The 12,635-nt window shown below is 39.8% G+C and overlaps 1 protein-coding gene across 1 annotated transcript in view; it reads right to left on the bottom strand.

Moving 5' to 3' along the window:
* FNDC3B (fibronectin type III domain containing 3B) overlaps window positions 1–12,635 on the bottom strand; it is a 201,170-nt gene that overhangs the window by 11,936 nt on the left and 176,599 nt on the right. The window contains exons 23-24 of the mRNA XM_015814932.1: window positions 7,019–7,185; window positions 2,694–2,821 (exon numbers count right to left, since the gene is read on the bottom strand). Of these exons, the coding sequence (XP_015670418.1) occupies window positions 2,694–2,821; window positions 7,019–7,185 (295 nt within the window). The remainder of the gene's footprint in view (window positions 1–2,693; window positions 2,822–7,018; window positions 7,186–12,635) is intronic.

Genomic DNA, 12,635 nt, shown 5'->3' with positions numbered 1-12,635 from the left:
CCATGCTGCTCTTACATTAGGTAACACTTCATAACTTTGCCCAAGCTTAGGAAAAAACCAAGGTTAGTAATAACAGCATTAAGAGCAGTAAAAAGGGTACCAAATTGCAATAAAAAAACACACCCAACATTAAATCTGTTTGTTTCTGTATGTCTCGGTTTGATGGAAATCCATTTGCGCTTTAATAACACTAAATGGAATTCGAGGCAGGCAACCTTCACTTGATGGTTTTTTGCAATCCTACCGTTATTACAGAAACCAAAGTCTATATGCACCACTTGATAACTGAAATGTGTCTCAAACTACCAGTTTTCCTTTGCCTTTTCCTCCCCTCTTACATCCTGTTGCTCAGATGAGCAATTTTGGAAAGAGCATATCCATTGTTACTTTGTGCATATTGCAAAATTTATTCCTGGCACTTCATAAGTGATGTAATTTCAGGCTTTAGGCAGCATAAGTGGTAAAGAGAACCACAATAGACAGACAAACGGACAAAAAATTTAGTTTGGTCACTGACCAATAAAAAGAACATTCAATGAAACCACCAGGGCAAAACTATCCCACTAACAACAAGGGGGACTATTGGCAACTATTTGCAGGCGAAACCTACACATAATACAGGTAGTCCTCAACTTACGACCACAATGAAGCTCAAAATTTCTGTTGCTAAGCAAGAAAGCTATTGTGAGTTTTGCCCCCTTTTACGACCTTTTTTACCACAGCTATTAAGTGAATCACAGCAGTTGTAACCCGGTTGTTAAGTGAATCTGGCTTCCCCATTGACTTTGCTTGTCAGAAAGTCACATGACCTCGGGATGCTGCAACTGTTATAAATACATGCCAGTTGCCAAGTGTTCCAATTCTGATCACGTGACCGGGGGGGGGGATGCTGCAAGAGTCGTAAGTGTGAAAAATGGTCATGTCACTTTCTTCAGTGCCATCGTAAACTTCAAATGGTCACTCAGCAAGTGGTTGTAAGTCGAGGACTGCCTGTATTGCAAACTTTTGCTACTTTTATAAGAGTAATTTATTTTCATGGTTTAAGAGATAGAACAAATAAAAACCAACAGAGTGCCCTGTAAATTTGAGTAAAAGAGGGATAATCAATTGGTGGCGAATGTCACTTAGATCTGGCAATACAGAAGAGCATGAACTGTGGGTTTCTGTGATATCCATATTGCAGAGGCAATATCAGGTTTCATACGGGGTTTTTTCATATATTTCCCTTCCAGGAAGAGCATTAAATTGAACTAAAGATAAGGCTCTCCTGAATTTGGGAATTATCGTATGATAGAAATGTAAGTGTGGTTTAGTCACCAAAATTGGATTCCTTGCAATTATGCTGTGAGAGAAAGTAGCAATTTCTGTTTGACCTTCTATATCTAAGATCCTTTGTGCTTTAGTACTGAACTAGCTTGATCTGATTCTAAGGTTAAGATGGCATCGTTGGAGAAACCATAGAAGAAGCTCAGTTTTTTTAGGTTCGTCATTTCCCAGGAAGACTTGTAGTTTTCTTGCCAATTTTAGATGGGCCAGTCCACTTTTAACCAGTAGATAAAGATATTTATCCAGGTTCACTGCTTCCTGCTTCCTGTCACAGTGCTTCTGGAACACAGTGGAAGCTGCTTCACCTGGAAGCTGCTTCTTAGAAATTTTGTTTAAGAATCCTTTCTAAGGTGACTTATGTGACTTATGACTGTTTTCCACAGTTACAACCTTTGCAACATCCCCATGATCATGCAATAAAGATTCAGATGCTTGGCAACTGGTTCATTACTGTGTCTCAAGATCATGTTTGTTACCTTTTGTGACCTTTGGACAAGCAAAGTCACTGAGGAAGCCAGATTCACTTAACAACTGTGGCAAAAAAAAAAAAAAATTGGACAAAACTCACTTAACAACAGAAATTTTAGGCTCAATTGTGATCGTAAGTTGAGGGCTACCTGTACTAAGTTCTCATCAAGATACGCAGCTAAAATGAATAAGCACATTTTTTTTTTCCCTTCAGGAATTTACTTAACAGAATGGGGACGTATGTTTTAATCAATGGAGAGAGATGCATACAGCACGGTGGCTAGACAAACCCAGCGTCTCTCGTTTTATTTCCAACTTTTAAAAATTTGCATAAAATTGATGTGAATCCGGGGCTGCTAGGAGATCATGCTGTGCTTCTGAGAAGATATTGGCATCATTTCCATGGTGATAATAGAAAAGAACCAGCTTGAAGGTGATCCAGTAGACGGAGATCTCAAAATGACTCAGAAAAAAAGTCAGACGTGGCAATTTTCTCCAAGTGTACAATTTTTATCATCTGGGTTATTTTTGTTATGAAATACTAATATAACGGCAGATATAAACTGTTTATATACATTTCTCTATATGCGTGAATACAGTTCTCCCCTCTGGAAAAGCAAAATGTTCCACGAGATAACAAAAGCCAGTAATATTTATATATCCCCCTTTATTTCTTTTATTCATCATTTCCACAATCCTGCTTTTTGCACTTCTGTTCTACCTCAGGTACACGTAACACTACCTCAGACAGATCCAGTGTGTCCAGTCTTCTTCTACAGTTGGTGTTGGAAATTAGATCAAAATAAATCCACTTTTTGCCTCTCACTACTTATAAACACATTGTAAGAGAGTGCAGGATTGTTGTATCTACTTTGGGTTAAACTATTACTCCTTCTTACCTGTTTGTACTCAGACTCTCTTCCAACTAGGACCTGCAGAATGTAGTTCACAGAGTCTCCCTTCATTGGGGGTGCGGTTTCCCAAGCAATTTCACAGGTGTTTCCTTCTAACTGTCTCACTCGAGGTGCTATTAAAAAAAAAAAAGGTTGACCACATATCAATTGGCATGTGAAGAAGGAAGGCGCCCTTCTCATTTTTCTTCTTTCAATACTGATTTTTATGTGTTTTAAAAATTCAGAATTTCAACTGGGAATGTTATCACTGACAGATAAGGTGCAGTGAATGTGATGGAATGCGATTCATCTAGCCCTGGATATTTAAAGTAAGTGGCATTCTCTAGCAATTTTCTTTCTGTTTCAAACTTCAATTTTTCTCAGCCAACGATAAAATAGCAATTCAATAGTTCTGCCCTTTTCTTGTTAGTAGTGTACTGCCATCTTCAGTGGGCAGCCGATATACTGAAGCTTATTTCTTTTTATTTAGGAAGAAGACTTTTCAGTTGTTCTGACCAATCTTAGTTCATTCTAAACTTCACCTTCCTGTTTACAGTTTTGAGCTATTAGTCTGTACTCTTCTTTTAGTATTCTACACATGTTCCTTTCCCCCCCAGAATTTTACTAAGCTTAAGCTGTTCTCTATTTTAACACACACACACACACACACACAGAGAGAGAGAGAGAGACAGAGACAGAGAGACAGAGAGAAGTTCCACAGAAGCTTCTTTTTCCATCAGCTTCTCATCCTATATAGAATCCTACTTATCATTGCTCTGGACTTATTAAAAACTGTTCTTTCTCTTGATCCAGGCAAAATTATAGCTGATGCAGCAACCAAAGGTGCCTACAGGTCTTTCTTGCTGGTTCTCCTTCATGTAGTATTAGCTGTCTTCTTAATTTCCAGGCCTGAGAACATATTATCCTAGTATTAATTTCTCCAGCTGTGCACTTCTTTAGGCAAAGAAGAATGTGTATCTGTGTGTCACTACTGCCATACATATTTACCGCATCAACAAATCTGATCCAAGAGAACAGATGCAATGAGTGGGATGTTGATTAAATATGAGCATTTTCTAGGAAATGATAAAATGATAAATGATACAATGATAAAGGCAAAAGGAAGACATAAGTAAACTAGACAACTTGTGCCCCTTTGGGTCATTGTTTCAGAGACATTTCCTTGCCTAAACAGAGAAGCAGAATGGCCCAAAAAGTAGTGGGAGCAGGAACGATTTCTAATTTCCTGCTGGCTTCCCCATTGAATTTCCTTGTGGGAAGATGGCAGGAAGCATAAAAAATCTTCCTTCCTTCCTTCCTTCCTTCCTTCCTTCCTTCCTTCCTTCCTTCCTTCCTTCCTTCCTTCCTTCCTTCCTTCCTTCCTTCCTTCCTTCCTCCCTCCCTCCCTCCCTCCCTCCTTCCCTCCCTCCCTCCCTCCCTCTTCCCCGTTTATTTTGTGAGAAGCTTGCAGGGAGAAAGTCAATAGGGAAGACAGCACGAAGTTGCAAGTCCAAGGCCAGCAGGCAGATCAGTGAGGGAGTGAGGATCAGGAATGGTACATGGGAGTCTATGAGAGGTGTTATTGGAGTTGGGAGGGGTGTGTTTGTCTGTGTGCCAAACACTGTATGGATTGGGGAAGCCATGTGAGTGGGCAACATAACTCAGGAAGGTATCCAGGGATGCCTGAGAGGTGCTCTGCTAGTTGGGTGGGGTTTGCAGGGGAGGGGGCGCAGGTCAACAAGATTGCACAGGGGTCAAGTATGTGTCTAAGAGATACTGTGCAGGTCAGGTAGGGTGCATGATGGGGCTGGTGCAGGTCATGAAAGCATGGGGGTTGCATGAGTATGCAAGAGCGGCTATACTGGTTGGGGGCGGCACATGGGGTGGTGGCATGGGTTGGGAAGGGTTCCTAGGGGTGCTTGGAAATGCACAAAAAGGTACTGTGCTGATCAGGAAAGGTGCACAGGAGGGCTCAGGTCAGCAAGGGCGCATGGAAGTGCCCAAGAGGTGCCGCATGGAAGGGGCCCAGCTTAGAAAAAGTGCATGGAATGTGCAAGAGGTGCTTTGAGGGTCAGGGAAGACATATGGAGGAGAGATGTTAATTAGGGAAGATGCATGGGAATGCTCTGTGGGTGGGGAGGTGGCATGGTTGGAGAAGGCATGTGCGGGGGACAGCATGGTGTGCCTGAGTTCTTTTCCCCCTGTTCCTCCCTTTTTCCCTCCCTCCCTCCCTCCCTTCCTTCTCCTTTGCCCTCCCTTCTAGCAGGTAGTAAGTGGCTACTGTTGAATGGGGGAGGGAGCGAGGGATTGTGAGTCTGGCTGGGAAAACTGTCACAAATGTTGAAAATGAAGATCATGTGACTGCAGCAGCAGCCCAGCAGTACAGCAGCAACCAGTAGCACTGAAGCAGCCACAGCTTCCCAATTTTCATTCCTTTGGGACTCATGGCTCCTGAATTTTGGACATATTCTATAAGTTAGCCCATTTAAGATACTGGTTCCAAAATCGCTGCCCTATAATGCACAGTTTTGCTCAGTTAAAGGTTATAGTAAGAGCTTTATTAGTATATAAATAAGGCAAATAAAAGAAGGCAAAAAGGCATACACATGGATGGACCTGAAAGAAATATACATGATTGGAATGGTAAGGAGTTATGGAAATAGAAATAGAAACAAGAGTTTGAAGCGCCTAGAAGATAAGGTAATGTATTATTCAATTTATCTATCAACCATCTTCCTCTATTGCTATTTTGTTCTTAGAAAAGTGAAAAACAATAGAGGAACAAGTAGGCAAATAACAAAGAATCAAGCTGCAAAGAAGGAAAACATGTTGATTGTTGAAGAATTTAGTTTTCCTTGCAGTATCAACCAGATAAGAATTGGTTAAACATACGATATTCTGGTGGATTTATTGCTCCACCAGGTGGCAAAAAACTATTTTTAATACAAGAGACAAACAATTTTCTGAAGCGTATCTATTTGAGGCAGTCCCTACCTAACATCCTTGGGGAAAAAGTCATCTTCCATCAGTTAAAATCCATCATATGTCATTTATCAGCTAAAAGAATCTCATCTATCAAAAATATACAAAGCTTTCAGCAATAGTCAACTATAGTCAAGCATCAGTTCCCACAATCAATGTTCATTTAATGGTAGATTTCAAATGGGAAATGAGCAAAAAAGATCCAAATTCAATATTAGGATGGGTTCCATAATCTGGAAAACTAGTACAAATCACGCCAATTGAACTGAACGCCCAACAGAGGATAGATGTTTTCTACCCGCTTTTGAGAATAAATTTTAAAAAGAGAGAAGGAATTCCATACAAGAAGATTGAGCAAAGTTGTTGTACCTAAAAGGCATACAGGTAGTCCTCGACTTATAATCATTCATTTAGTGATCAAAGTTACAAGAACATTTAAAAAAGTGACCTACAATTGATCCTCACAGCATCCTATGGTTATGCAGTCAAAATCTGGGCACTCGGCAACCGGCATGTATTTACCACGGTTGCAGCGTCCCGGGTCACACTTGCCATTTGGCACTTTACCAACTGACTTCCAACAAACCAAGTCAATGGGGGAAGTTGGATTCATTTAACGACCATATGATTCACCCAACACCTGCAGTAATTTACTTAACAACTGGGACAAAAAGGTTGTAAAACTGGGTGCCTGCTCTTACAACTGTCTTGCTTAGCAATGGAGATTCTGGTCCCAGTAGTGGGTATAAACTGAGGACTACTTGGGCCTAATTTCAATCAGGCATCTCTAGAATCAATTCCTAGAGCCTAATTTCTCCTTTTTGGAAAGAATTCTCACGATGGTCCAACGGAGACAATACAGATCTAGGCTTATGACAAACTCGGTACAGGGTTATCCTTGACTTGCGACTACAATCGGGGCCAGAATTTCCACTGCTAAGCAGAGCAATTGTTGCTGGGTGAGATGTACCTGTGTTTAGGACCGTTTTTGCCATGGTTGTTAAATGAATCACTGCAGCTGTTAAGTGAATCCAGCTTCCCCCATTTGCTTTGCTCGTCCTCTGGGAAGGTTGCAAATGGTGATCTCATGACTCTGAGATGCTGCAACCATCGTAAATATATCTCAGTTGCCAAGTAACCAGATTTTGATCCCGTGACCATAGGAAAGCTGCAAACGATCGTTTTAGTCTAGTTGTAACTTTGAACGGTTGCTGAATGAATGGTTGTAAGGACTATCTGTGCATTGTTCTAGGAGGAAAAGTGATTGGAGGGGAGATTTATGTCTACTAAATGTTCCGTCCTCCCACCCCACCCCACCCCACCAAAATCAGGAGGTGTATCTTACTTACCTTTAATGACAGGGGGGATGGATTTAGTTGTACTGAAGCTAAACACTTCTGAGAAAGGCCCTTCCCCAGCACCATTTACAGCTTGTATTCTAAACATGTAGCAGGTATATTCCGTCAGCCGCTGTACCTTGTAAGTATGACTAGGTCCCCTATAGATTGAAATAAACCTAAAAAAGGAGAGAAGTACAAATTTGTTGTTATTTGTTTACAATGTTTTCATTGATGGGTTGTCTGTTGCCTCAGAGACAAAAGGTTAATGATATCTTAATCTAGAAGCTCAGGTTCAAGTTCTCTAGAAGATGGATTTATCACAGTATTTGCATGGTTTTGACCCCAAACATACTATAAAATCTATATTAGAATTTCCCTCTAAATCTTAACAAAATACAGGTAGTCCTCAACTTATGGCCACAACTGAGCCCAAAATTTTCATTGCTAAGACAGATGTTAATTTTGAGTCTTGCATTTATGATGCAGTTGTTAAGTTAGTAAACACCGTTGTTAAGTAAATCTGGCTTTCCTATTGACTTTGCTTGTCCAAAGGTCATAAAAGAGGAATGCATGACCCTGGGACACTGCAACCCTCATAAATATGAACCAACTGCCAAGAATTTGAATTTTGATCACGTGACCTTTGATCACTTATGACCGTTTTTTACACTTATGAAAGTTTGCAAAGGGGTGTTTTTGCTAAAACCCATAAGCCGTGGTTTTCAGGAAAAATTGTGACCACCTGACTCTGGGGCACTGTCATAAATATAGGCGAACTGTCAAGCAGTCAAATTCAGTCACATGACTGTGGGAGCGAGCAGTGTCAGAACTTCAGAACTGGATCATAAATACCTTTTTTGGGGGGTTGTCATTTTATTCAGTTTATTTTAAAAAATGATTTGAGCCATGCTTAAAATTATTGCACCCTTATTCTGTTGCAGTTGATTTCATTCAGCATAGATTCTATTCCAGTTGGCTTTATTTTGATTTTATTAGGTGTTGTCTTTATTCCTATTTTGTTTTGTATTAAGTTAAATTGATTTGCCTTTTATGCAGAATTTTAGCTTTTGGCCCTGGAAGATCAAAAAATAAACACATGGACATGGCCCTGTGCATCCTTTTATGTGAGATACGCACAGCCATTAACCAGGAGAGTATAAGGTTCAAAATCTATTGGAACTCAATGATTTCTCTCTCTCCTAACCAGATCATTTTCTACCATTTTTGGAATGTTACTCAGTGTTTTGACTTGGCAATCAGATGTTTTTGCTGCATGGGTAGCCGGTGAATTGAATTTTCGGTATTTCTAATTAGCAACAGCAGGAGCATAACACCATGCAGTCAATGAATACTAATGTTTCTCAGAATAAATCTGGAATTATTATTTTAGTTTCTTTTTAATCTGCCACCAAGGACAGCCACATGGGATAGTGAAAATTACCGTTTTTTTGCAACAAAAGTTGGCAAAACAGTGAGGGGGGTAATGATTACGCATGGAGATGTTAAGGAATTCAGAAAGTTATAGTATTAGAGATTGATGTGTAGATGTGATTTTTTCCCTAATTTGTTTTTAGAACTTTGATGTTATATATGGACAGTGGACAAATGGCTGCAAAAGTTAAATGGAGTTAGCACAATTAAGGAGTAAAGAACACAATTAATTTTGTTTCTTCTTGCAAACTGCTTTTGGACTTAGTGCTTGAGGTGGAAAAAAATGAAACTTTGCTTTTGGGTTTTACTGATTAGATAGGTTTGGTGTTATAGAAATGGCTGGTATATACTATTATATAAAAGTAAAAAGCTGAGGTTTCATGTTATTATCTTAATCTACTGTACTAAAAGGCAGAGGCGTAGCGTGGGGGGTGCAGGGGGGGCCGGCCACACCGGGCGCAACATCTGGGGGGGCGCGCTCGCACTCGCAGCTCTCTGCCCCTGCCTGGCTCACTCACTCTCTCTGCAGTGCTGGCTGTGCGAATCCGATCCGAGCCGCCGCCCACTGTGGAGGGGGCGCACGCAAATTACTTGCCTTGCCCCGGGTGCTGACAACCCACGCTACGCCACTGCTAAAAGGAGTCAGAAGTCAATGCTTCCCCCCCCCTAATCTAATTTTTTCACTTCCCCTTTTTCTCCCTTATTTTACTTTCATCTTTCTATATATTTTTGTATTTTATGCTTTGTAAAATCAATACAATTCTGAATCACAATGGGCAGATGTGACAAGATGGTGGAGAGAAAGAAGAGAAGATTAAGAGTTGTGTTTGTTGGGAAACCTTACGGCAAGAAGCAGGAGAATGTAGTGTGCTGGCATTGTGCAGAGAATGCTGATTGTGGAGGGTTTAAACTAACACAATTTAGTGGTGGCGCAGAGTTTTCCTGGACATGAGTAATTTATCTGGATCCCAGTTGGAGGAGACTTCAATCTACTGTCACTGGGCTGGATTGGGAAGAAGTCACAGTGATTTCTTCCTTTTTTTAAAAAGAAAACTTTATTAGATTTTTCAGATAAAGAGATAAAAACAAACAGCACCTAATCATTAACACAGAAGAAAGAAAAAGGTAAACAATGAAAAAGAAAGAAGACAAAACTGAAGAAAGCAAAGAAATGACTCCCAACTTTCTTTTTGCAAACAGCAATGGAATTCTCATTTAAGCGCAAAATCACTAGAGGGAAGTTCTTGTTGTTTAATTTTTTTTCATCTTGCTTTGACCTTATCTAAATATTTCTTTAAAATATGGGTGCTGTGAACAGTCTGAAACGGGAATACTTCTCTCCTGGAATATACATTAGTAAACACTACAAAGCAGCTAAGATATAATCCTATCTCACAAGCATTAATAAATCAAGATGAGTTTCTTCTGTTCAACCATGTGAATAAGAAAATAACAATATTATTCTGTAGTAAAATCTAGGAACTAGAAAAATGTGCAGTCTGGATTTGTTACTGATGTTCAAGACGACAATGTTTCTGCCTGAAGGCAGGACAAGAAGCAACGGGTGGAAACTAACCAAAGAGAGAAGCAACATAGAACTAAGGAGAAAGTTCCTGACAGTTAGAACAATTAACCAGTGGAACAACCTGCCTCCAGAAGTGGTGAATGCGCCAACACTGGAAGTTTTTAAGTTTTTGGACAACCATTTGTCCGAAATGGTATAGGGTTTCCTGCCTCAGCAGGAGGTTGGACTAGATGACCTCCGAGGTCCCTTCCAACTTTATCATTATTATTAAGGCATGTTTGCTATTCTTTAAACAGTGGACAATTTGCTTATTTTTTTATTGTGACATTTTAATTTTAATTGTTTTAAATTGGTGCACTGAATCTCTATTTTGGGACTCTTTAATATAAAAAAGATGATTAGAAATTATATATACATGCACAAATGCTCCCAATACTATAATAGATAGATTCTTTCGTCTTTGTCATATTTTATGATCATTGGCCAACAAATCATCGTTTTCCTCATAAAATGTATTAATATAAATAAAAACAATTTTATACAAGTAGAAGATTGTTTCCCACAGCAAGATTTCCATGTATACTAATGCATTCTGGCTTTTCTTTATTGTGTTCTAATTGTTTGCTTTCAATTTGTTTTTATTATTGCTTGCATCCATTTAGCTGTTTCGAGGAAATTCATTTAACTTGCCAGGTATACAGTGCAACTCTGATCTTCATTTTTTAAACTTGCTTAGAGCATTCAAAAGCATCTGTTTGATCACTGTTGAAAATATTATGCTAGCCTGTGGCTTAGCAATCTGTTATAGCAGATCTGCCCCAGTACGTTAATACTTACAATTGCAGTCATTTTGGAAGCTAGGATTAATATCTGGAGATAATGTCAACCCTTGATATTGTGGGAAAGTTTTGTAGGTTTCATGACTGTGAGACCAATGTTGGTGGAAAATAAAACTCATGGTAGGACCAGGTTCTGAACCCAATAAGATAGGCCAGGTACGTGAATGGACTCTACAGGAAGACTGTATTTTACTGAGATAGACTATAGTAACATAATTTTACAAGCCTGAGCATATTTGTTCCTCTCCCTCTTTGGAAAACACTTTTACATTTTTGCCAAGAAGGTATAGATGTATACATCCATCTATACATTTACAGACATTTAGCCTTGCAAATAATGTTCAAAGCATGGATGATTGATGGGGGACACAGATGTAAGATCAATGTAAGGAAGAAGTTTAGTATATTTAAACAGACATAAACCTGAGAAGCTATGGAAAGAGATAAGAGCCATTGTTAAAATTAAAAAAAAATGTTCCCAAAATTCAAAGAGGAAAAGATCCAGGTACCAGAAGATAAATGTATCTGGCAACAAGAAGGATATATGGACACAGACTTCCAATAACAAGCAAGAAAAGGTAACACAAATAACATTATGGCACAAGAAGCAATAGATAGAAACTGATCAAGAAAAGGACCAGCCTAGAGCTAAGGAGAAATTTCCTGACAGTGAGAACAATTAATCAGTTGAACAACTTGACTCCAGAAGTTATGGGTGCTCCAACACTTGATGTTTTTAAGAAGAGATCGGACAGCGATTTGTCTGAAATGTTATAGGGTCTCCTGCTTGAGCAGGGGGGGTTCAACTAGAGCAGGGCTTTTCAACCAGTGGTACGGGTACCACCTATGGTACATTGGCACCTGGCAGGTGGTATGCGACCATCCTAGAAAAGTGGTAGTGGGGGAGGGGAATGAGCTGAACTGGTGGCAGCACCACACAAGCCTGAGCGAGAGATGGCTGGAGCTGCAGGGTTGTCAGGGCTCAGTGGAAGCACGAGGATCAGTGCCAGGCTCCAGCTGGAGCTCGGCGCTGATCCTGGTGCTTCTGCTGAGCCCTAAAGAAGCACCAATCAGCTGGAATGTTGCAGCATCTCCAAGGTCTTGTGATTTACATTCAGATGTGCGGCAACTGATTCATATTTATGACGGTCACAGTGTCCCAGCAGATGGGAATACAAACCAAACACCCCCACCCCACCCCCGCTGCCAATCCTCAACAGAAATGCTCACAACAATGAAATAGGAGGAAGAGCAATCAAGCAATGAGCAGGAATAAAATTATGATTTCCTTTATTTGTGATGTACAATTTACTTATTTATTTCCTTTGGAGGGAAGCTTCTTCTTCCACTACTACCAATCTGGCTTTAAAACAAATACACTTAGATCTGAAGCTTTAAATAAACGAGAATCAGTTAAGAATAATATGGTGCAAAGCTGAATTTGGCAGGGTCCAACGGTGTAAACAGGAATCAGAGCTTTGCTTAACCTTCCTGGCTGCAAATGAAGCTATTTGCTTGTCCTCTTGTGGAAACAACCCAGGTGGGGAAATGAGTTAGTGAATTAAATTGATGACCCAAGGCTGTTTTCTCTGCAGCACAAACCACTGGAGCATTTTTAAATTGAGGTTAACCCATCTTTGCAAACAAAAGCTGCTAATATTTAAATGAAATTACCATTAGAGGGAAGAGCTTCTTTTTAGATACTGGCACACATTTCCTGCTCTTTTGAAAAAGGAACTTTAATGGCTTGGCCATCCTGAGTATCAAACATATTTATCAGTCTAGCTCTCCCTGTGTGTCAATCTAGAAATAAACAATGTAGTCCATAAAT

Source organism: Protobothrops mucrosquamatus, unplaced genomic scaffold (assembly GCF_001527695.2).
Source record: "Protobothrops mucrosquamatus isolate PMUCROS unplaced genomic scaffold, P.Mucros_1.0 scaffold298, whole genome shotgun sequence".
Lineage (NCBI taxonomy): Eukaryota > Metazoa > Chordata > Lepidosauria > Squamata > Viperidae > Protobothrops > Protobothrops mucrosquamatus.
Note: the sequence above shows the minus strand (reverse complement) of the source record. Positions and strands in the feature narration are given on the sequence as shown.